Raw genomic sequence first — 27,095 nt, 5'->3', positions numbered from 1 at the left:
CCCATATTGCCCACCCCTGCCCAGAGGTTTCATGCTACAGGTGCCATTATACACATTTCCAGACCTTTAGACCAATGCAGAGAACCAGAAGGAGAACGTACCTTAGCTGAACTTGAACAGTAAAGTCGCATTTGGTCCCAGAAAGGTCCCTGTGGAAACAAATCACATGAGCAGACAATTCAGTTGCTGCTAAGGACACTCATGCCGTCCTGTGTTGATTCATGTACATTGATTTCATTTCACAAAGGACATTTTGCCCCTCAAACTGCATTTATTTATATTGGTATTAAAATGCATATACATCTTTTTCCTCTCTCTCACGCCTAATGGTTGTTCATTCGACACTGATGCATTTGCCCCAAATGATTTGTAAAAGGTTTCTGTGGCATTACATTGTGCAGGATAATATACCAAATAATTTAAATTTTCCCCAGCGGGTTCATAAAAAATTTGATGAGCACACAATGAAATGTTTTCTGCAATGAAAGAATTAAACAGTATATTCAAGTTTCATGAGCTGTCCCATTGCTTTTCCGAGACCAGCTGTGTAACTGTCTCAGCTGCACCCAGCACTGAAGACCAGGGAACACTTACATTGAGCTGCTAATCTGTTGTACTTGTTGAGGCGTTAATGCAAAAGCAAAGCATGTTTCCTGAAACCGCTGGCTGTTATCTGATGCTAAAAAGAAAGAAAAAAGAAAAACATCATTCACAGGCCAATGATGATGGCAATAAAGTACAGCCTGTGCAACAAGGAAATGTTAGATGGGATTAATTTTAAAAATAGACAGATGCTAACAAGAATTAGCTTTTAAATGTTTAGGTAAGAACAACTCTTACTTCTCCACAAGGATTACATGTCATTTCACTCTCTGCACTGCTATGGAATAACAGTTTGACTCCTAACTGTTATGTCAGTAAGAAGGGTGCTCATAGCAAGTCTGAACCTGTTATCAACAGTCTCTAGTCCTTGCAGCTCTTGTCAGTAAACCAGGACAACTCTCCACCCTTTGCAAGATCAAAAGCTCACTCTTTCCCCTTCTCATCATTATATGAAGTCATGACTTATTCTATAACTAGAACTAGGCCTTCTGGTTCACAACTAGATCATGGAAAAACTTAAGGGAAACAAAATTATACTATAACCTTAGATAGGAGGTATACTGCTATATGTATCAGGTACTCCTATTGTAACATGCTCAATTTAACTAACTGCATATTCTGATGCTTTACAATGCAGGTAGAAACAGTATACTGTCACTAAGTGATCCATTTTAAAGCTACAACAAAGTTTAATACATCTGGAAAAACATTCAACTCAATGTTACAAACATTCTAACATACCCCTTGCCTCTTCGTCAAAGTTGTATACATTTAACACAGAATTTGTCTAAATGCCTGTAAACTGCTCCTAAATTCCTGAAGTGCCTGCAGCATTATGTCAGGCTCACACCCAGAATTCATCCTTTCTCCAGTCTCCAAGGTCCCTTATTACATCATTGCATTAACCCAGCAGCAGCCCCCACCTTCCCTCAGTCCCAGTACGTTTCTCATTACTACACTGGGACACAAGAGCTCCAAAGAAACCCCACAGTACAGTTTCAAGCACAGACCGTCTGGCTCTAATCATGTACATATGCGAATGATTAAATATTAATCGATTATATTTAATAGGAAGCCACACTTCCTATTAAAGGACATTTTTACATGTTAATAGTAACATTTTTACTATTGAATCCAAGTAGCCCAGCCAGTGAAGGCACTCACCCAAGCACAAAGCTGAGCCCTGCAATCAAGGGTTCAAGCCTGGATTGGGTCACTAGCTGACTGGGACAGCGACGCCCCGCCCAGCAGGAAGGGTGTGGTTAGTCGGTCAGGGCTCTCTGGGCTCTCCACAACACTGCGACCCCTGTGGCCTCCAGGCATGCAGTGCAGTCAGTTAGGGACGCACCTCTTCTCCAATCAGCGCTGAACCTCTAGTGGAAATCTACCTACATTTCCTCATTCTGTCCCCTGGGTGTGGCGGCAGGGATCAAACCCAAATTGTGAAAACAGCGCGACACTGGTGAAGGAGCTGTCCCTAGTGAAAGCAGACCAGATGGGGAAAGAGGGAGCTGTTTGCTCTGACGGTTTGATGCCGCAAGATGTTTGCATGTATTGGCGTGCATCTCCCAGTACAATGCAGCAGCCACATTTCCAAACATACTGAGCGAATGACTGCTTGTGCTAGGGGTGGGAGGGGGAGGTGTGGACAATCCAATGTATCAGGTTTTCATCCATGGCTGCAATTCAGTGCACACGTCTAGACATGTTTTATTAGTGCTGTTCCAGTCTCTGCATCACTACCGACACTGCGATTAAAAAAATACATGTGGAATTCACTTATTGCATGACGACACTAGAAAACTTCATAAGGTGGTTATTTCCAAATTACAGCAATTAAGACCAAATAACTCAGTATATATGGCCTGTGTCAAGGTAAAACGGAGACGAAGATCCAGAAATAGCCTGGGATTATGCAATCTCAATCTGTTTAAACAGGAGGTCTCCTCAGGACAGAGATCAGAGGCTGTGTGCTCGTTTGCTGTAATGTCTCCCAACTACTGTTATACTTCACGCTAACAAAAAGCATTTAGAACCCACTGAGATTCAAAATGTAATTCCTCTGTATTTATCACACTATAATTACATGGGTAAAACCATTTGTCAAATGCTTCATTATCTTCCTCTCATTTTGCAGTTTCATCTTAAAACAATAGCTGTGAAAATAGGAAAATGAGCACTGTTTACCTAAAGCTCAATTTAAATGATAATTAAGTATAAAAATATACTAATAAATGCACAGACCCTCTAAGAAACAAAATGCAAACAGGTGCTTTAATATGATCTCACACAATCAACACGAAAGCACACAATGTACTCTCGGCAGGTTAAAATTAATCATCCAGGGTATAATTAAAATGCCTACATGTATTCTCAGCACACAATTAGAGCTGTTCTTGCCCCAGTGCTGCACAGCACTCTGTCCTACCTCTCCAATGCTAAAGCTAAATATAGCAGCACATTGACACCATCTAATTTTCTCTGCCAAAGGGATGCAGTACTAATCTGGAGGTGTAGATTCTCAGCCGGAACCCGAAACAAATAAGGCTGCAGGTTACTGACCAGTATCTAACTGAACTTACCAGAAACAATTCTCTGTCCTACACACATTACATGAAATGTGTACCAATTATCCTTAACTAGGTTTTGAACTCCCTAACCTCATTCTCCACTCCCCACACAGACTAATTGTATGAACTGTTAAATCCAAAATCTATACAAACCAATACAAGTGTGAGCAATGAGTAACATGAGCAGCAGGAAAAATAAGCTAAACAAAAGTCATTCACAGGCACTCAGATTATGCACATGACATCTTGAAAAAGCTGGAATTTATTAATTGTAGTCACCTCTAACAAATACCAATGTTACACAACAACCAACAATTATATACTGTAAGCAAAGATCTAACAAATTACACTGACCACACAGGTTCTTATAAAGGAATATAAAATGTGCTGAGAAAGTAGAACAGGCAAAATCAAAATACTGAAATATTAAGAGACCATCATCATCACATTAATATTTGAGAGAGCTTGCAAAAAGGGCTGTAATTTACTTGCAGGACTGGGAGCTGTGCACACAGTGTGGACTTGGGTATTCTGTTTGTTTTGTAGTTAGCAAACTGACAAGGCTCCCCATCCTTGTAGCATGAAACAATTAATCCTGGCAAAAGTAATGTTTTTTTCCATGTCACTTATAAAAATATGCTGGCATACCAATACATTTCTAAGATTAGGCATTTAAAGTATTTTATAATGAATTAAGAGAGATAAGACTTTCAAATTTGTGTAATTACACCATCCAACATTTGCCAATCATTTCAATCCAATCTGTAGCATGCCAGATTCTTCAGAGCCCTACTGACCTATGCTACAACACTCTTAGAGCTCTCCTTCTACAAACCAAAACCTACTCTTAAGTAGTATGTGGTGGAGAAGAAAAGAAAATCCCTTGAAATTATAAAGTGGATGAAAGTGTGGTGCTTCATTTGAGTCTTGTCAACTTTTCACAAAGAAAATCCTATAATTTGTTGATGAATGTGTAATACAGCTACACCAATGCATTTTCTATTCTCTTTTTCAGACATGTAATTTATAACTTCTAAACACAAACTGTGAGAACTCAAGACCATTATATGAGATTTAATATTGGACCCACTACACTTAACCTGCTGTGCTAATTTCCTATGCAAATTAATATCATTTATAGCCACCCACAAAAAACAGACAACTCCATGGAAATCCCGCTTTCACTAACAAATTAGGTGATGAAAATCTTCCCAAGCACAAACCAATCATACGAGATTCTGTTGAAGCAAACAATATTCTTTTGTTCTGTCCCTCCATGTGCTCCCTGCTTACATGTTGGAATATAATGGAACACAGTCTTGTAGTGATGAAGACTTATTTATCAGAACCTAACCTGGACAGTCCAGTTTTCCATGCCACATCAGATTTACAGACTCGCCCTACAATGCCCATGTGATATTTTTACCAGCTGAGTGGGCAAACATCACGTTAGGAGTGTCAGTAATGAGGTGTGGCTGGCACACCCTTATCACAACTTTATAACTACTTAAGAATAACAAGTCATGGTTATTTGATACAACCAAGTAAAAAACAAACACAGCATTAACCATCCAGTGCACTCTTGACAAACAAGACTGTCAACCCCAAGATCTGAAACACACTCTGTGTAGGCTTAACAAGTGCTCAGAAGTTGAGATTGTATAAGGAAACAGAACACTTGTGGTTATAATTCTACTCTGCATGTATCATGTTTAGTATTGGACTGCTGTCAATCTGTTAACCTTTTGAAAAAACAGCAACAGAAGCACAAGCTGTGACGTGTGACACCTATGTTGTAATATAGCTTGTCATTTGACTGACATTTCAATCAATGGGGAATTGCAATATACATGCTTTGTAATGGGATAGGGACACTAGCTTCTAATGTTGCCATGCAGGATCTTAGCATCTTTTCTACTTCCGCTATCAGTGGAACCTTCAGGAACAACAAACTGTAACAAAATTAGGAAAGAGGGCAGTCTTCTTCAGCCCATTTACTACATTACAGTCCTCCTTCACTTACTTCCCTGGTAGCAGATCTCAAGCAGGAACTTGCAACTGAGACTTCTTACAACTTCAGACAGCCAAACAGAGTCTTGTTCTCACACTTAATCAAGGCCATTCATTACGGTCTTCAAATTATTACTGGGATAAAGAGGGTCATCCCCTGTAAGCTATGAGTAATACACCTTCATTAGTATCCAAGCCACCGATGGAAACCTAATATTTTTCCAGGGGAGTTTCTTTCAAAGACTCACCTGCCAGCCAATTCTAGTGTTCTAAAATTACCACCTTCTGAGTTTGAGTTCTGGTTGCAACAGTGCTCTGGACAGTAATTTAGCAATTTAAGACAGACACTGTCAAAAACTGGGATGGTGTTAAAAAAGTGGGCAATATACATAGGGACAACTACACATCAGAGCAAAAACAATGAAAAGAACAGTCTGACATTAAGTGAGGACAGCGGTACAAGGACTGGAAATATAAGTTTCTATTTCAGCATGCAAGCTTCCCATCCTAAAATTTTATAAAGGGTGTTGTCAAGGTTTGGACAGAGCATTTATCAATCATTTTTGTAATTCAACAGGTCACACACACTATGTAACTCCAACAACAGCATTTTATCTTCTTCAGGGGGCTAAGGAATATCTACTTTTTTTAACACAGGCGAGAATGGCAACATTAAAAATAAAAGGAAATCTGGAGTAATACTTTTCGCAAACGTAAAAATATCCCCCCCTCCCCCCACAATGCCCGGAATTAAAAAAAAAGTTACAAATTTCCTAAATTTTCTAAAACTGAATGCATTTAGTTCCACTGTCGTGGTGTTAAGAGCTCTAACTGAGGGCCTTGGGATGGCAATGGAAAGCCCTGACAGCGAGCGCCAGCAGCCCAGAGGCAGCGCTGCTCGGGCGGTGCTTACCCAGGCTGGTAGGCTTGATGAGCTCGTCCAGCATGTCGTAGAAAGGCAGCTTCTGCAGCTTGACGTCTGGGTGCACAGGATGCAGCGCGGAAGGCAGGTGCGGCAGGTCCAGCTCGTGCTTGGGCCCCAGCAGGGAGACGGGGAGCAGGGGCGAGCTGGCCGCGTGGCCGTCGAAGCTCAGCTGGGGCAGGCCAGCGGGCAGCGGGGCTGTGGTGGAGTGCACGCTGGGCAGCGACAGCTCTGCCGGCGTCACCATTTTGGTGGGGAACCTCCGTCTGTAGAGTTCTTTGATTTTCATTTGCACAGCGGGGCTGCAGCCAGCCTTCAGTAAGTGCAGAGCTTTCGTTAAGAGTTCGTGCTTACGTCCGTGTTTGTTCCTTCCCGCGTATCCCAGTAGTACTTGGAGCTCCGAAACGCGAAGGCTCATAACCATTTGCTGTAATCACAGGCAGGGGAAGAGGACAGGAGGTTACATTACCAAAGGTTCAGTACCTGGTTAAACACACCAAGGCATTATAAATTCTACATCAGTCCTTTCACACAAATGGAAAGCTCCTAAAACATGCAGAAAGGGGGGTGTTAAATATCGAAGCAGTTCCCTGTGATTGCATGACTCTCAGACACTCACTCTGCAGCTTGCTGATGAGTGCACCATGCAGCTCTGAGTTGGCTACACAAAAGCAGAAGTGCCTTACTTAGGGTGTTAGTGGAAACGGCGGTGACATCATGGTAACAGGTAATCTAAACTATGGTTATGTAGTATCATCTCCTAAGCGTTTAAAAAATGTGATAAATTTTGATAGATGAAAATACACAACTTCTCAAAAAAAAGTCAATACATAATAATCAAAATTAAAAGTCAATGGGTTTCTTTAAAAAGGCAAAAAAAGGTGTACAAGCACATCAATGATTGAAAGATTGATTTTTGTCTACACCATATTTAAAATGACCAGCTTCTCTCCAGGAGACAGCTGAAGCAGTAACTGTTCTTGTGAAGAAGTCTAAGACCTGCAGAAAGAGCACTTTCAGTCTTCATCACACAGAGAATTCACCCCCCCAGGATGGCCTTTACAATGACACTTCCCTTGAAGTGAATAAAGCCCTTCAATCCTAACTGTTTACTGCCCAAACACCATCTGTCTGGTCCACCTCTCCTGCTCCCTCTCAATTTGAAAGTGTTTCATTGGCATGACTGATGAATTAGGGTTTCCAAAAGCAGAAAGCAGAAAATCATCACAACATTTACAGACATCACATAAAACACTGCGAGACAGGCTATACCCTGCTGTGGACTACAGTGATCGGAGCTGCTCTCCAAGTGGAGATGGGAAGGCAGTTACTACCTCCCCCCCCCGACACTGCAGGCCATGCTGTTCACATCCCTGCCGGTGTGATGGTCTGCTCCATGAAATATGCATGCACCAAGGGAGCAAGGCACTGCTGAACAACACAGCAAACAAACGGCAAAATCTAAGCAACAGTGAAGATGTGGAACACTCCCACTGGATGAAAAGAGGGAACAAACACAAAGGGAAAAGGAAAAATGGAATGCTCCTTCTCAGATTATGGACAGTATTACAACCGGCATAGCAAAGCACATCTGGAAGCACTCACACTACCCTGTCGCCAGCAGCACCACAAGACAGCGCGAGATGCAGCCAGAAGCTTTAGAGTCTGCTGTCTGGATTTACGTGTTCTTATTTTTATTCATTCAAAATCATTTAATGAAGGAACAACAATCCTGGTGCACGTTCTAATGATTCATGAAGTTCTTTAAATGTGCAGCACAGAAGAATATGGATTTTATGCTTTTCTGCTTGGGGGGGGGGAGACAGATCTTGAAGAAGCAGTTTGAAGACAAACGGTTTAGTTCCTTTCATGTCACAATGGTTTCATTACTGGGGTTGCAAATCAAGTGTTTAAATTCCTTTGATATCACAAAACGGCATGCAGCAGATCCCGCACCATGCCCAGGTGCTCCTCTGCACTACACTGGTCTGCAGCAGTGCTCATCATGCCTGTTCCTTGGTACCGTTCCTGGTGCCTTTGCTGTGGAACAAACCTGGAAGCCAATGACGTGAGGAAGCTGCAGGGGAGGCAACCAAACTGGGGGGTCCACAGCTGTGAACTGCACCGCCCCCCTTTTCCACTCTTATAGAACAGCCTCCTTAAATTTGCTCCTCTGCACCACAGTACTGGGGCTGGCATACAGTAACGAGCAGGTGGGAGCAGAAAATTACAGACATGCAAAGACTCAAAAGAAGCATTTTTCTGAGCCAAAACATATCCCTGTTCACTTGCTGTCTGCGTCATTCTGTAAATAAAGAATAAATAAACTCAGTTGCACTGTTGGGACTACTTACAGCCTACCTTCAATGTGCTAAATATGAACATAGGAACATTTAAACATGAGAGGGGACCCATCTGGCTCTTTTGGTGAACTTCCCCTGCTCTATAATGAAATATAAAAGCTGGCCTACCTTTCCGGGTCAGGGTGCCTTTTCTGAAAATCCTAGGGGGAAATATTCGTTTTGAACACTTCTATATGTAGTGTTTTTAACTGAAGAGGACTTTAAGATTCAACACTAGCACCAATATGACTTTACCACTAGGTAGACAGAAGCAAAACAGAACATTCTAATTGAGGCTTACAAGCAGCCACAAGAGTGAACGGCCACAAACTGTTCATACACATCCTCAGAAGTTCAGCTCCTGATTCCCCAACTGGAGCCATCTGCAAGGCTGCTGAGCTGTGTGTCCCAGTGGTGGGTGCCTGTATGTGTGGTTCATCTGAAGTGTAAGGCTTGGCGCTTCACCTTAGTTTTGGGTGATGCCGTATGACACTCAGACACCAACCCATGGAGCCATCCTCACAGAGAAATCCTCTCGGTTATACAGGTCATAGGAGAAATGGCTCCATAGTAAATGTGTTCATGTTTACTTTGCTTTTCACAACGAACACTCTGGCCTAAACCAACATGTGCAGCTTCAAAGGCACCTGTAACCACCGTCATGCAAGAATGAACGTAGTACTTGCCGAATCTAATGATTCAGTACTGCTAGGACTAAATGAATTTCTCGTTTCACTTTCTTCTTATGGATTTAGCATATTCATTAGTTTCACAGTTCTGTCATGTTTAACTGCACAGCTTGCCTTGTTTGTTACTTAAATACATGCGTGACAACCACACAGCAAAGAGAAGTGCAGTTTTAAAACAAAAAAATCACCACCAAATATAGAGGGGATTTGCAATATAACTACTTCTATTACACTATTTTATCTGTTGCAGGTAATATACTATATGAATCATTACACCTTGACGCTTTAATCAAGGTTTATTTTCGTTGATAAATTATTGTAATTGAGCCTGAAGTGCAGAAAATGGCCAGAACTTGAGATGCGAAGTTTTAAATCATCATTCTTAGTGGCAGACAATATGGAAATACTCACCTAGAAACTTGTGTTACTATGAAACAAGCTACAGATTCCATTCCAGTGCTCCACTAAGTCAGGCACCGATGTTGGGAGTACACTGGGGTAGCATTGTAAAAACGGTAGGATACAGCATGATACAAAAAGAGGTAGATATACGCGCATCTGAATTAATTTCAAGATTCTAGCCTTCAGGGTGATGGGGAAACTGCAGTCTGCCCCAGCAAGCAATGGGCACAAGGCTGGATACACCCTGAATGGGAAGCCAGTCCAGCCAGAGTATACACAGGCACAACACAAACTCACAACTAAGGCCAATTTTTTTTCCAGGAGCTAAATTACGAGTATGTCTTTAGACTATGGGAAGAAACCAGAGGACCCTGAGGAAACCCACGTAAACACGAGGTGAACGTGCAAACACCGCGCAGATAGCGCCACAAGCCCAGAATTGAACCAAGCAACGATGTGCGGGTCAGCGGGTTGTTCTTTTTACCCGTACCCACCTGCGGTTGTGAGAAACGAACCCGCACCTGCCCGACAAGATCTAAAAAAATTTTTAACCCAAGCGCTCCCGACCCATGGCTAAACCTGTACCCACCCGTGCATCACTAGAACCTAGGTCCCCAATGAGGCAGAAGCACTGCCATGCCCTCCTTTATTTAACAATATATATATTTAAAAATCATACAAACTGATTATATCCTATATATCAATCACAAATAATCAAGAATAAAAACCTTTCTGAACCCCACAAACTCATAAGGGGCAGAGACTCTCATACTCTTGTCCTGCCAGGGGATGTGCGGGTTCAACATCCAGCCCTATCACCCTGCGCCCACGACAGAACCGATTTCCATGAGAGCATTTGAAAACATTTACAACCTGGAGCTCGATGTGCGGCTCTAGAGAAAACGAAAATGAAATTAAATTTAAAAGAAGGCTGAAATGAAACAAAAAGCTGATTGACACGTAGGCCTCAGGGGCGCTGAACTGTGACCCGGAGTCCAGAAGGAAGTCAGGGAATGTCAAGGGGGTGGCGAGAGGTGCTGTGTTTGGGTCAATGGGCACATCTGTGCATCCGAGCACAAGGGCAGCGGAGCTGAGGATCCAGGCTGCCAAAGCAGGTCTCAGCTTGTTCAGCACAATAGACACAGTTCAGTCACAGTCCCTCACACAGTAGGATCAGACGGCTATGCTTTTTTTGTCCATTTCAGGATTTACAAGATACAGGCTCTTGTACTGGTGAGGCAAAAAATACAGCACATTAAACACTTGTAGCATGCCAACGCACAATTTACTCAAAATGAATAACTAGGCCATAGAGTGCATGCGTTAGTCAAATAAACTGACATGGACCAAACAACTACGCAGCTGAGGTTTAAGAGTATATGTTTCTTTCCATATTAACTCTACAAGAGCAGACGCGTGATAAAAAAACATGACCTTTCGTGCCTTACGATTCAAGATTTGAAAAGCCTTGTGGTAATGGCTGCACCACCTACATTTGGTTTCCATTAAACGGGAACTAGTACTTCTGGGGAACAAGGAGTGGGGGTTGGGTAAGGGTTAGAGCTGGAAACCACTGAGCTCCCAAAACAAACAAAATTCACAACAGTTCCAGTGAAAACAAAATGCAGCAGACTGGAGCTCCCAGGAGAGACGGCTCCCATTTCTCACAGTCTGGGAGGAGGAGGCCAGGCCTCTGTCACTCCTGTACTTCCCCACAGTCAGACATCACAGCACAGAGGTCCAGCACCTGTAAGACTGCTCTTCTGCATCCTCTCCCACAACTACATTATAGTGAGATACATTTTGTAAGGTTATTATTTTTCTTTTGTGATGCTTAAATTTTCATATTAACAAGATCACAAAATAATAAGGACACACCCAGTTATTTCAACTGATTTTATTTAAAAAAAACCTTGATACATTAGGTTGATGTTAGCAAACATTTTAAGCACAAATCTGTACACGTGGAAAAATATTTTATACTGACTAGCCTGGTATTATTTTACACTCTTCTCTGATTTCGTAACAGGAAGTTTGTGGGCTAATTTGAAAAGCACATATCAGTCATATCATAAGGAAAAGGTGTCAAATGAAATTCTAGCTGGTAGATCTTTTTCCCTTCCACACTACAGCAATTCCCTGTCACTACCTGCATCAGCAGCAATGGGTATTAATGAACTGTTCCTTGAGGAAACCCCCTACAGTGTCACTCTGGAAACAAGCCCACTGCAGCCTGGGTCTGCTGCTGCCCCCCACTTTCCACCATTTCTACCAAAACACAGGAAAGACGGACTCTTGCAGTGTCTGCATTTATCTTCATTTCACAACCGATTCCCTGGCACTGTGCTTTCAAAGCAAGAACAACATTAAGAAAATAAAGGAAAAGAAAACCACCCAAGTATTTTTAATTTATACAGCAAACAGACACAGGCTGTCTGTGCTTCAAGCAAGTTTATGGTCACGCCTCTCATCTGAGGCTCCCATAGAGAAATGGAATCCTCTGTTGGAACTACTATTCCTGTATCAGTCACAACACAGACAGCCTGCAAATACCAGGGCATAACCTTTGCTCTATCACAAATCCAGTTCATACAGAAGTTACCTTGTAGATTTTAACAACACTTTGTTTGATTCTTATGAGCTCTATAAAAAAAGGGCAGCATGCATGAAGATGTAAAGCACCCATTAAGAGAGTCACATGACATTGTTATCCTTTGCCATTGCTTGTCAGATCTTAAAAAGTACTTTCCTATTTCTGGCATAACTGCTCAACAACAACAACAAAAATCAGCAGAGTTTGGAAAGCAGCCAGCTGCTCAAGAAAGGGTTGCTGGCTATGTCATGGCAGCAAGATCGATCTCAGCAGCTTCTCAAACCATAATGTTAAAGGCCCTGCCAATGTGGGGCTTATAGGCAGAACTCACTGTTTCACTCCAGCCCTGTACAATCCACTTCCACCAAGAGAAAAAACAAGGTTAAAATACTCAGAAAGAACCAAAGTTTGCTTATGTGGCACTTATTTCAATACTGATAAACCAGAATAACAACCAATACATGTTTTTACAGGGTAAAAATTTGACAAAGCAGGGTATTCTAAGGATCAACGTATGCAGAATGAACTACGCAGCACCAGGGTTGCATCTTCCCCTATTTTATCCGTCACAAAAATTGATGTAGAACATAATTGCTGTGACTATCAACTTGAATTCTATAACAAAACCATGTGCTGCATTGCACATTTTCCCCCAAACATCAGCCATTAGTATTGTGTACGTTGGGACTCAACCATCAAAATTAAACATCACAAATCTGTCACTACACAGCAGGAGACAACAATGTGAGCTACTCCACAAGAGTAACAATCGAACTATTCAAATAACGGAAGATATAGATGTTAAAGCCCAACTTTCTTTATTTTCCTAATGCTATTTTGACATGTAGAGCTTCACAAAATTATTTGATCCTTGGGGTTGGGCTCAGCGTGTCTGATAGTGAGGGAGAGCTTAACTTTGCTGTTTCTGTGAACTGCTGTTGGAGTCAGACTATTCCAAACATGCAATCAAGAGAAAGTTATTTTAATTAAAAACAGTTTTGCACCTGAAAACAAGAGCTGTTTACCACACTATGTAAAGCTGTTTCTTTCAGAAGCTCTAAGTCACAGAAAACAAAGCAATGAATATATTGTGAAAATATATTTTCACAAATCACAATCAAACTCATAGGACTCGGACAAAAAACGTTACCCCAATTTTCCCCCATCCTCAAGGGTTCTTGCCTTCTACCACAAAACTCCATGTTTTCTACATCCAGCTATATTTCTAACCATTTTCACAACGGTGAACAATAGTATTTTCCCAGGTAACTTCAGAGGCTTAACACTAATTTACTCTTAATTACATGTTGTATTCCACTTCTATGCGATATCGGAAAAGGTGGAGGGAAATGTATTTGTACAGTAATATGAACAGTGTATTATATTTTCCATTAGTTGTATTATTGTAAGATGCTGTACAGAGTTCGGCTTTGTTCACAGTACTAAACAAAAAATGTTCACAAAAAGCATTATATAAATCTCTGTACAAAGGGACCTGCAATAAAACTGATAATACATCCAACAGCTCAGCTCTGGTCTGCAAGAAGATAGGCACTCTACCTATTCCTTATAGAAATCTCACCATGACCACTGGGTTTGGCAATCCTCAATTTAACTCTTTATTACTGGTACTACCCTGCCTCCAGTTCGCAGCTCTGAGTCACAGAATACTTCATCTCGCTGACCTCCATGGACTACTTTTTCTTGATGAGAGTCTAAACTGTAACAATGTTTCCCCAAATGATTCTACCACCAGTGAGTCAGTTACTTGTGCCTGTATTCAACAAAAATAACTTCTCAGTTGAAAAAGGATGTAGGACATAAGGGACACACAATTTATCACTTTCTGTTGACCCCTCCAAAAAAATAAAAAATAAAGCACATTGCTCTTACAAAATAAGCGGCAGGACAGGAGATGTAAAATAAAACAAAATTCAATACAAATAAGCTATTTCAGCACAATGTCTTGCACCAGGAATTACAGTTGTAACATGGATGTAACAAAATTGACACAGACTCACAGGTAACCTGTCCACAATCCAGGAAGTGACTTTTTAATGTCTCGTTTTCCTATAATCTGCATTACCAAATGCTGGGAGACAAGCTCAATACTGATCACCTACAGTACTATTCATGGATGCAATGCAATGGATCATTAACAGGATCCCTCCCTAATCACATAAGATAATCGTTTCTTCCTGACATATTATAGCCCCTCAATATCCAGCCTGATCTGCCTGACTGAAGTGGAAAACAAGATCAAGAAAGAAAAGGACAACTTCAAAACTACATGGCTTCCTCAGTTGTTGCGCTAGGCAGAGAAAGAGATGGAGCACATTGTGCACAGAAATGTAATCCATTTTGGGTTTTATGACCTCCTTGACCTTGTAAAAATAGCACAATCAAAAAACAAAAAACACAAATTTGAAATTTGAAATGAACGTCTGTGCAAATATAATTTACAGCAAGATAAACAAGCTTGTGTAATATCGATCACATGAAATCAGCTCTTAACGAGTTTAAAGATTCTAAAAATGTTAAATGGATCAAACTTGGATGCTGCACTAAAAATTGTAGTTATTTTTCCTACCGAGATAACAAATGGGGCTGTGTTCAAACTACTCCACAGAACACAGAGAAGTACCCAGGACAAACTGCTCCACTTTGCCTTGTGTGCCAACCGGTTGTACCTCACACATACAACACCTGTTCAGAATGATCACACAGCCCTGCTTATCAGCCTGTAGCCACACACTGCAGCTTTACAAACAGGGAAAAGGAGAAGTAAATACATCCCCATGCTGGTGAGGAGCTTCTACATGTTTCACTCCATGAGCCTAAACAGAGAGACAGGAACGCACACAGCACACCAATTGCTTGGGTCCAGTAATCAGGCTCTTGTTAAGCTAGCCCAGCCACAGGTCCTGGATGAGAGAGGAGATGAAGGAGGAGTCTCTCTGGCACACACTCAAGCTATTAAGGATCTTTTCAACATACTTCCAGAAATGTTTGTGAAATTAATATCTCCACCAGTGATGGCTGAATTCATGAATAACCCCAAAAAGATCAACCTGAAACTATAAAACCCTTAGTTATAACAACATCCTGTTTAACTGTGGTATGATGTGTGAAATTATGAACAGAACGCCAGTAAAACATTAAAATAAGAAGCACTGACATAGGATTTATTAGTTGTACAAAACTATACTAATAACACTAAACCTTGAGCATCATGCAGTCTCACAAACATACTTGCATGCATGGCTACTCTTTTTAATATGGAGGAGATTCCACACTAGGAATATAACTTGCATCCAGCAGCTTATTTCTAGCTGGTACTCTATCACTGGTAAAAACATTAACCTTAAAATGTTTGCTATGACAAGGAAAAGAAAAGCACTCACAGAAAGACTTGGACACAAGCCTTTTTTCTAAAGTACTGACCCAGAGCTGGGCAGCTATTCTGCATGCCAGCATATTAAAACAATGTCTTAGCAGTTATACACTGCAAAAGAACAATATCAACCCATTACAGGCCGACACACAAATAATATACAATTCAATTAACAACTGGAAAATGTATAGTGTTGCACACAGTGCTGTACATCAAAATACCAAAATAATTTTGTGGAAGATTACAACATCTAAATCACTTCCATGTTAATTAACTTTCCAGAAATCTCCTATGAGCAGTCCTATTTAAAAGGTTATCGAAATGATCAAATTAAAAATCAGCTAGATTCTGATGCTGTGAACTATGAAGTCTGCGTTATCACCTTGTCACTAGAGTGTAGATAGACAAGGGGATGGAATGACTAGTGCCAATGCTCCTTCACTCTGCTGATCACACAGTGTGTAAAAGTGCAGGAAGGGGTAATCCTTTAAGGACAGGCTCAAGAGAGAAGTGACTATAATGCTACACACATACCTACTTGAACTTGCACATCCCACTTTTAATAAAACAAATACAGCGACATACTTTTAATTGACTTTATCCAATCACAGCTCCCTCTTAACTGCTTTACTATGAGTCATGTCACTATGGGAACTGCATAACACAAGCCAGCTATGCTGCAGTTATACCTTCTTATTCACTGACCAAGTAGCGCATAAAAAGACAACAGCCTGATGATCGCCGAGGAGTGTAGTCTCCAAACACAAACCGAAAGTGTGAAACTTGTGGGCCCAGGAACTCCTGTTTGCACCAAAAAATCAATGTTGCAATCAAGAAACTTCCTCTGCTGAACAAAACCTATATGCAAATCAAGGACTGATAAGCTAAATTGCTTCATGAACCTAAATGTTGATTAACTTAACTTCATGAATTTGCCACAGAACACACAACACTAAAAAAAAGCATAGACATTCAGATATCAGAAGTGCATCAGATCCACATCTCAAAACATCCCCCAAAACTCTGTGATTAAAAAGTTAGGAATAGGCAATATGCTCTTTATTCTTCCCATCATGCAATTCCCTCCCTATTTAGAATATCATGTCTTAACGCCCGGGCCAAGTTAAACACTCATTGTGAATGAAGTAATAAAAATGCCTGGGCCAGTGCAAGGACACCTCTCACTAGCTGGCTTAAACAAATGTTGTAGGATGGCTCTATGATAGGGACAGGAGCCAACATTCAGCAAGAGCGTTTCAATGTTGGTACCCTGCTTTGTTGATTTTATTAACAAGTAACAGCTGTCAAAAACTTCATCGGGAAAGATTGCCAGGGCATTATGTATAACATTACAGAGATTTTCATTACAGTATTTCAATCTGTCCGGTCAGCCATTAGGCTTCAGCATGTGGGAGCCTGTAGACAGTGGCTTTGTGTTTTATAGGAAATATCATTCCCAGGGAGGTAGCACAGTAACACAGTGATTAGCATAGCTGTCTCTCAGCGCTAAGACCCTGGGTTCTGTCTGCATAGAGTTTGTATGTATACCCCATGTTCTCATGGGTTTCCCCCAAGACACTCCTGATGCCTCCAACAGTCTAAAGACACATTGGCTTCTTGGAAAACTGGCCCTGGTGTAAGTGTGTCTGCCTTGCCATTGTCCTGTCCAGGGTGTATCCAGCCCTATGCACGTTGCTAGCCGGGATAGGCGCCGGCTCAGCTGCCACCCTAAACTGGATGAAGCGGTTAGAAATGGGTGAAAAGATCATTCATTGTCAGGGTCAGGACCACAAAGACTTCCCTGGGATGCACATGCACAGCTCTTTCACAGGCCATTCATCCATTGGCCATTCACTCATTAGTAGGCTCAGACGGAGATCATTGGGATAGCCCGATTGGAGTCAATGCTTTCTTTTTGCATACTTTTTAGGGACACACTCCTATAAAGGTCTCTCACCTTTACATCTTTGGAAAGAATTTACCGTGTATACATTTTATATGGGCTACATATATTTAGATGGTTAAATAGGTCAGCAAATTACATTGTTTAGAAATTGCTGTTACCACCTACAACAAAAAAGTTAGCATAAATCAGATACTGCTAAGGCCAATGAATATTTATTGAAATAACGTTAATGTACCTTATTCATTGCTGAAAGGGGGGAAAAATCTTATCATCTTAGATATCACAGAAATTAGAAATTTAACTAAGGAAGCAGAAACAGTTATATAGTTTATATTAGGCATGAGTGATTTCCTGTTCATTAGCTATAGGCTATCAACTGTGGACCACATCTAAACATTACATGATCATAGCTTCCTCCTTAATCAGCATAGAAACATGGTTACCGTGCTTTAAAATTCTCGTACTAGGTTATAACTGCATTCCATAGAATTCTATAAGGTAGAACAATGGGAACCCTTAAGAGTATCTGAGCAAACTGTCTCCTTATTTTGTCCCAATAGCCGAAGATCAGGATGGTCAAACAAGTGTAGTAATTTTTAAGTAGGACCTAACTAATAGCAGTTAAATCATCAACCTTCATACTGAAAGAGTCATATTCAAAGCCCACCATGGGACGGAAGAGAAAGAACACACAAGAACAGGGTAGATGGTAGTAGAGAAGAAAGAGAAGCAATTAGCACTGTTCCGCCTCCATAAACTAGAAATGCAGACCAGGTTAATTGATCAGGGACTTTAAGGGACTGTTATTTTATCTTTATGGAGATGCTGATTTCCTGTTTGTGGTATCCAGTAGGCCAAAGTAAATCTGTCATAACGTACCAGTAATATATTATTTTAAACATGGAAATACATTCCCATTTATTTAGCATCCTATTAAGAGAACCATTTAGGCCTGATTAGCTTTTATTGCTTAAGACAAGAGCTCCCTATTTACCTTTACACTCTTTAGTGCCTCAGCTGCCGGGTTGAGTTTAGTGCTCTCATTTCTGTGGATGGCTTACAATGCTGTTAATATTTGTACATACCTATGAAATGTTGAGTATTATTGCAAATTACTTTTTAGAGTAAAAGCTTGGTTATTACAAATCACCATAACCGTTTAAACTCGAGAATCCTATTACCAAGCACAATGAAATGGGAATGTGAATAACCAAAGAATAGGTTGTCAGGCAACATAATTGCAAACTGAATCAGGTACTAAAAGCATACCTGTATTTGATTCACACCCCTATTTTGTTATTACTCATATTCTTAATTTTTAGATATACAGTGGTTATAAAGTCTTCACACCCTTACTGAAATTGCAGGTTTTTGTGATGTAAAGCCAGAAATCAAGATAAATCATGTCAAACATTTTTCCATCTTTAATGTGACCTTGCAACCAACAAAATTCAAGAGAAAAACAAATAAATTAGGAAATTTAAATTAAAAAACCTACAACCCCCTGGTCGCATAAGTGTGCACCCCCCATAACTAATACTTTGTGGAAGCACCTTTTGCATTTATTACAGCAGTAAGTCTTTGTGAATAAGTCTATCAACTTTGTATACCTGGACTTTGCAATTTTATCCCACTCTTCCTTGCAAAAAAGTTCAAGCTCCTTCAAAGCTTGCCAGGGGATCTCCTGTGCAGAGCCCTCTTTAGGTCATTCCACAGGTTTTCTATGGGATTGAGGTCTGGGCTCTGACTGGGTCATTCCAAGACTTTGATCTTCCTTTTCTGAAGCCATTCATTGGTTGACTTGGATGTGTGCTTTGGGTCATTATCATGTTGTAAGGTGAAATTCCTCTTCATCTTCAGCTTTCCGACAGAGGCGAGCAGGTTTTGAGCCAAAATATCTTGATATTTATAGCTAGTCATTATCCTGTCTATCTTGACTAGAGCCCCTGTCCCAGCTGAAGAAAAGCAGCCCCAAAGCATGATGCTGCCACCACCATGCTTCACAGTAGGTATGGTGTTCTTTGGATGATGAGCTGTGTTGTCTTTGCGCCAAACATATCTTTTAGAATTAAGGACAAAAAGTTCAACCTTTGTCTCATCAGACCATAAGACATTTTTCCACATGGTTTGGGGTGATTGAATGAATTGTTTTGCAAAATTTAGACAGGCTTGGATGTTCTTTTTTGTGAGAAATGGCTTCCATCTTGCCACTCTACCCCATAGCCCAGACATGTGCAGAATACGGGCGATTGTTGTCACCTGCAAGGTACCTGCCAGAAATTCCTCTTGGTAGCCACAACGCTAAGTTTTCTCCTTGTCCCGTCATCAACTTTGGAGGGTCATCCTGATCTTGGCAATGTCCCTGTGGTGCCACATTTTCTCCACTTATTGATGATAGTCTTCACAGTGCTCCATGGTACATCCAATGCCTTTATATTCTTGTATACCCCTCTCCTGATCTGTACCTTTCAACAATAAGATCACGTAGATGTTTTGTCAGCTCCTTGCGGACCATGGCTATCCCACTAGGATGCAACCACGAAAGACTCAAGGAAATCCTACAGGAACAGCTGATTTTTATATGGGGTTAATCAGAATCACTTCCATTGATGGCAGGTGTATTCTACTTACCTTTGGACATGATTTTGAATGCGACCGGTTAACTCTGAACACAGCTACAGCCCCCATTGTAAAAGTGTGTGCACACTTATGCATCGAGGGTGTTGTAAGTTTTTTCATTTTGTTGGTTGCAAGGCCACATTAAAGATGGGGAAACGTCTGACATGCTTTATTTTGATTTCTGGCTTTACATCACAAAAACCTGCAATTTCAATAAGGGTGTGTAGACTTTTGACATCCCAAGTAGTTAAATAGAACTGAAATCAAAATTCTTGCACATCCAAGGAAAATCATTAAACCCAACAGCACAGCCAATTGGAAAGCTGGACCTTGATCAGAGGATGGTGCTTGCTATAGTGCGGCAGGTGAGGCTTTGCTGTTGCATGTCACATGCACCAAACTATCTCCGTGTGCTCTTGGTTATGAGGAGAAATGCCTGCAACTATGTAGTTAACCGATAGTACACTTCAGCATAACTCCATCTGACATTACTGGCCTAAGTTTCTGGGCAAGCTCAGTCTTTCACTCACGATGCTGCCTAAAGCATGGAGAACATGATCAAAGGTCATCCTGCACCTTGAGTTTCATTAATAAAGCACTGGTTAATAGAGAAGGCAATGCAAATCCAGCAATCACACAAGGCTTTATAGTTGCATACAAACATTTCCCTGCTTTTACTTATTTTTATAGGTTTTTATATATGTCAAGGCTTTAAAAAAAATCAAAAAAGTAATGGACTGTAATGACTTAACTCATAAAAAATTGACTGTAAGCAATTGATAATGTAATGGGGGGAAAAAAAATCCATGCTACCAGCCTCACCTTTTCTTCAAATGTTCCCGATGCTTTTTATTGAGCAACATTTGCAAAATACACTCCTCCCTTATCAACTATTCTACACAACTGCTAGATTGGCCCTGGCGCCCTCCTGCCTAGGCTATTGCAACTCTTTCTCAAAAGACATCCCTGCCAATGCCATCTGCCCAATGTAGCTCATCCAGAATGGTGCATTTTCTCGTGCTACTCTATTATTCCTGTCATTCTCCCAGCTCCCTAATCAGAAAACATCTGAGTCAAAACCCTACTTCTCACTTAGTTGTCTGAATGACTGCTGGGGTTCAGTCTTTTACTTCCTACACCGCCTCCTCCTCTTTCTGCTCTCCTCCCACTTCCAGAGCCCTCCATTCTCGACTCTCGCAAGCAGGGGTGGAATGAACCTACACATATCAGGGTGCACAATTCCTGAGCACTGTTTGGCACCTGATCAAGACTCATACAGCACCTATGACCCTTCAGCTCTCAACTACTTCCTTCTAGTCACATGTTATTGCACTAATGTTTTTATTTCACAGACCGTGAAATTGCTGAAGTACTTACAGTAAACATATCTAAGGTAACAACCCATTACTGCACAAAACCACACTTCTTGTATTAGTCTCATTGTCATTTTCCTCATTGTACCTGGACAATTGTTCTTTGTACTTAAACTGACTTGCCAATTTCCTAGGCTCTATTCTACATCACCCAGGATTAGGACATCTGTTTAGTAAATTCTCTTCAGATCTAGTAACTAGTTGTAGATCCTGACCTCCCTTACTTGAACTTCAAAGAGAAAGGACTAAAATAACACTCAGAAGACCATAACACCCCCAGACCAAGAGATAAGAGTCAGCATATACAAGAGGTATTAATGAACTGATCCCATAAACACCAAGCTAAATAACCCCATATCAGCTTATGACAAAGCTCTTCCGGCAGTCTTTTTTTCCATTGATCAAAGCTGGACAATAATTGACCGTGGCAATCCAGAACTGCTGGCCTGAAGAGGCTGCTGTCTCCTAATGGTGTCTGTGTAATATCGCCAATGAAGAACGCTTCTGTTTATAGAGGGCTGGGGAGTGACAGGAGAAAAGACAAGGCAGAAGGTCAAAATGCTTACTGTCTGTCTTATCTACACATCCACCCTAAGCAGTACAGCCAGCTGATAAGCTCGCATCTCGATGTCCTCACCAACACTGCGATAAATATAGGCTTCAGCTTCTACTCATGGGACTGTGGGGAACAAGGAACTTAGGTTTGTCTTCCATCTTCAAAACCTAAAGCATTATCACCTTTTTCTTTTAAAATAACACTGAACAACTGTACCAAAATGTATAAAAATCCAGACATAAGTAATAATTACAGAAATGGACTTTAAACAATTCACAGACCTTTGAGATGGTTGTCTGTGAATGCAGAGGAGTACTGTGTTATTTAAAGATTAACCCAATCTCCATCTGTGCAATTACCTGAGCGACTTAATTGTACAGACATTTAATCACACAGGAAACAACCACAGGCTCTGAATATTACTCATTATATCAAAGGTGATGATTATTGGAAGGACTGAACTAAAGAAACTATGACAAACAATAGAGAAAAGAACTACAGCACATCAAGCCACAATTCTTGATAGTATTAACCAAAGTGTATTTGAACACACTATTCAGCAGTAAATCTACATTGTTGAAAGAAAAAAAAAATTATGTCTTTAGTTCTAGTCTAGTATTGATTAATACAGGGTCTTGTGATTAGTAAATAACTGTTAAATGATTCAGATGTAATTGGGATATTTTTGTAAAATAACCTGTACCTCTCCTGCACTCGTAGAGAACCTTCCTCTGGACAGAAAGAAACAGCATGCCATGCTTCACCCAAAACTAACAGCTTTAGGCATGTGAACAAGATAGATCTCTAAATGAATAACTTTGCAAGCTTACACACATCACCTCTTTTCTTCTCAATAAAAGAGAAGAGCTTCTGTATAATGGAGAGGGCTTATGGGGGAAGAAACTCAGGGTTACAAACAAGTTAAAGTATATGCTATTAATACTGTAGATAAATCTTCTTAAGAGAGATTTTTCAGTACACCAGCGTGGCACAGACTAGTCTACCGAAGTACCACATTGCATACAGCCTCTGTGTTACGTGTTTTTCCAGGTTTGGATTTCAAAAGAAAAAGCACTTGCAACTCGCCTGAAAGTTGCAAATTCTGCTCCTGTTGGGAATGTACCAACTAAATTTGCAACATTAGAGGATACCCAACAACAAATACCACTTACCCTAGACATACACAAATATTTGTTGCCATTACAGTAACAAGGTCTGTGCACCAAAAAACAGTACAAGAGACTTCAGAATAATGGATAACCACCTCTTTCACAACAACCCTGACAGCCAGGAAAAGACACCAAAACAAGCAAACTGGAAAAGCCCTTCATGGACACACTGTTGCTCTTCTAAGACGGCTAGCAATAAACATAGAAGACAACTCTGAAGACATTAAAAATTCCAAATTAAACTGAATCATATAGATGTATTGAAATGCACAACCATGAATTTCTAATATTTTTTTCTTACGTTATTAGACCAAGTAAATACTCTACTACAGAAACAGCCTCTGCAAGACAAACTGGAAGCTTTTAGCTCTGGTTCATATTGACCTCAGTTCATCTGTGACCTGTTGCTTCTTCACACAGAACAAAGACATGAAACAATGAATTTTCAATATTTTAGGATTAATACGTCAGTGCTTTTAACTGCAGTCAAAAGAAAATTCAGGCCTTTCTATGTAGAAAGCACAGTCCAATAAGCAGGCATGCAGAAACAGATCGGGCCCTTCTGTCTTTAAGCGACTTCCCATTTTCTCCAATTGTATTTTATTTTTTTAAAAGCATTTCTTCCAAACTGCACATAAATTAAAAGCAGAAACATTCCACACTAATGCTTGTTGTTCCAGGTGTTACAGCCTTTCTGGTTACATTTTCAACATTTTCCAAATATTGTTCAATTTTTCCAATTGTATCCCCATTCTAGTACAGTAGCTAGTGGCTGAGCACACATACAAAGTGGGACCCGACCCACAGATAAATGAGAACATACACAGTTCTTTAAATTCACGAGAACGCCCAAAATAGATCGAGTGGGTTGCTCGATGCCTGTGCTTCAATGCTCGGTCAGTAAGATCTGCCCACTCATAGTCGGCACAGGAGCCAGGAATCTACCCACTCTGTGGGGGCCTGGGCACTGCCTGTCACACCTTCACCGCAGGCTCGGACAGTACCCCCTCCTCATCACCCCTTTCACACGGGCCCGACAGCCGTATGACACTGCCATGTAACTACTGCACTGTTTCCTGTGAGAGCCCTGCTGTGATTTCTACCTTGCTGATAAGCACCCTTAATGCATTAAATCCATAAATCAAGTATTCCTTTGCATAAAAATGCAAAATTATTTTGGGTTACTTCTTTAAAGAGTGGAAAAATGCATCCATGTGAAGATAACGTATAGACTACAAAAATAAGATACCTATGGATCCACCATACACTGTAAAAAGACTTAATAGCAAAGAAAATTACTACAAGGTCATACAAAGTCAAACTAAAGAACAGATTTTTTACCATGTACTTTGGAGAAATAAATGGCTGACAAGAAATAGAAAAATATTACTCACACTTCCATGTTTTAATGTTTTTTGTCTCCTAATCAGAGCCAAAATATCTAACAAATTCATTTTCACTTGTTTCACTAGCCACAATAACCTAAAAACTTACAGCAAAAATAATTCAATGCACAAACTTTGTTCTATAATTTTAACATCTCCTACAAGTTAAAAGTTAAGAAACAACTTGGAAACAAGTTAAGAGTCCAAATAGTTTCCCAAGATTTTAAATCAAGCATGACTCCAGAACTCTGAGGTCCCAAGATCAAGTTGAGCCCAACTCACTGTCCAGTGTAATCAAGTCACAACTAAGTACTGTGCTCTGAAGTCCCAGGTCAAGTCTGAATTTAAAACAAAATGTTGAATTGGAACCTCATCCAAGAGTGCAAGACACCACTGGGTATACAGAGTTGCTGGGAGTCAGAGGAAAGGGCACAGAATCACACCTGCTCCTGGATAGCTACAGCAAGGGGATCAAGAGACCCTATTATTCTCATAATACAATTGCTCCCCACCAAGAGCAAGACATTTCTCCTCAATAGACAATTTCTTCAACACTGGCTCAAAAATCCAACTTCATAAGAAACTTGACAAATTGATTTTAAAAACAGTATTTTACCAAAAACATCTGTTTAAATGAAAATGAAAGCTCCTCCAGACAAGAAACGATATGCCGTTACTAGAACAGTTCACCTCTGAAAAGAACAATGACCTTTCAAAGCCACAGGGCCGCCTGACAGAGTTCGAGATCCAGTCACTCCACCGCTTCACTTCCTTCCTCAGAGAGCACCGACCTGAGCAAACGCTGTACCCCCACAGCTACACAGATACAGAGCACACCACTGCTGTTCTACCCGTGACCGATAGAAACAGAGATTGCATGCAGATCCAACTCCGTTTTGCCAGCAAACCACATGGGCCCCAAACTGATCAGTCTCCTGAATGAGTCAGCTGCATATCCTTGATCAATTCATTCGATAAGTCATTTTATCTAGATCAATAACAGTCCTTTAGGGGTCAGGTGTCACTTCCTACAAGATTACTTCCACCATCGCTTAGCCAAAGGTCCAACCTTGGGTCACACTTAAAAACAGCAAGAGTTTTTATATTGTGAATTAATTTTCCAAAAAGTGATAAAGGTACATTACAGGCATACAGTTTTGTTACTCCCATCAAAGCGTTGTCTACAAATAAAAAGCACAGGTTCCCCCACATGTTAAAAACACACACAAGAATACGAGTCTGAAAAACGCACTGCATCTTAAACTTGCCATGTCAGGATGTATCAATGAACTTCTCCTCTGGAGGTATTACCTATCCCCTCGGCTTTATCGCTGTCCACAGACTTGAACACAAACATTACTGTGTCAGGCGAGAGACAATATCACAGCTTCTGTTGCAGGTTCCTCGGTTCTCTCTCCACCATCCCAGCAGCTCTAGGCTGTAGGTGAGGAGCTGGAGATACACATGCGCTTTCGCCTGCTACTCCCGTTTCCACTGTGCCGGTCTCAACTCCACACTCTCACTCCAGCGTGCTTGATGGTCATCCGATTCAAACATGCGGAACATCAGGTTAAAACATAGCTTAATAAAATTACACTAACGCTAGCTATGTTTACAAACGGCGAATAAAAATATTTGAATGCATCAGTGCAGTCAACTATTACAAATCCAAGAAAATGCTGGATTAAAAAAAATGATTATAGGGTTATATTTACAAAGAAAACGTGGATTCGATTTCTGCTTTCGCTTATTATTTTGATGCACATTTGCTCTAAGGGTAACTTTTTAACAAAGGGATATTTTCGTATCAAACTTTCCATGCAGCAATGCATCAGCTGGTGAGATGAAGTTTTATACCGTTTTCACGGCGAGCCACGATACGGACTGCGCTGCTTCATCCACCCCCCGCAGGGTATCTAGTAAAAACCAACATAAAAAAAACTTGCCCGAGACACACAGCTAACATCGCCAATATCGGTGTGCACAAAGTGCAGAGAACCATTCATTATGAACTCCAGCTCCTACTATCACACACCAGGCAGAGGAGCAGTCGAGAGTCTTCAAAGTACAGCATCTTTTGTTTTCATTTCGCCTGAAAGCAGCTCAAGGAGTGAGCGGATGTTGAGTTATTCCGAGAGTCTCCTTTTCTTTCGGACAGGAAAAAAAAAAAACCGCTACGACTAACCGAGCATCGAGAAACACTGGAGCACTGCTAACACCCAGCGATAAAGCCTGGGACAGACAGCGATCGCCTCACCCCTCCCCGATCGAACCACTTCCAGGCTGCGCTGCGAAGCCCCGAACAACGGGTCCGCCGGCTGGACTCGAGAAAACAGCACCGCTCCATCATCGTTTCAGCACACCGTACCTGACAGGACGACAACACGGCGGCGCCAGCCCTCTTTGCCCCGCTATTGTTGGCGATGCAGCGCTCACCTGCGCACGGGCAGCAGGACTCCGCGGCGGGGAGCTCACCCTGCCAAGCTGCCAACTTTAATTACCTCGGAAAATACCACAGACCTATGGGACTCGGAATCTTCAAAGGCAGAACTGTGGCTACAA

General features: G+C 41.0%; 1 protein-coding gene across 4 annotated transcripts in view; it reads right to left on the bottom strand.

Annotated features, from left to right (window-relative positions):
* The window catches only part of pias1b (protein inhibitor of activated STAT, 1b), a 46,554-nt gene that overhangs the window by 12,748 nt on the left and 6,711 nt on the right, over window positions 1-27,095 (bottom strand). For 2 of the 4 annotated variants that reach the window (XM_088641112.1, XM_088641110.1), the window contains exons 2-4: window positions 6,097-6,532; window positions 595-679; window positions 102-149 (exon numbers count right to left, since the gene is read on the bottom strand). In XM_088641112.1, the coding sequence (XP_088497238.1) occupies window positions 102-149; window positions 595-679; window positions 6,097-6,529 (566 nt within the window). In that variant the 5' untranslated portion in view covers window positions 6,530-6,532. Of the gene's footprint in view, window positions 1-101; window positions 150-594; window positions 680-6,096; window positions 6,533-26,901; window positions 26,922-26,969; window positions 26,990-27,095 lie in introns of those variants that run through there. The other 2 variants (XM_088641113.1, XM_088641111.1) reach the window with 2 other exon arrangements.

This window comes from Lepisosteus platostomus, chromosome 7 (assembly GCF_059453375.1).
Source record: "Lepisosteus platostomus isolate fLepPlt1 chromosome 7, fLepPlt1.hap1, whole genome shotgun sequence".
NCBI lineage: Eukaryota > Metazoa > Chordata > Actinopteri > Semionotiformes > Lepisosteidae > Lepisosteus > Lepisosteus platostomus.
Note: the sequence above shows the minus strand (reverse complement) of the source record. Positions and strands in the feature narration are given on the sequence as shown.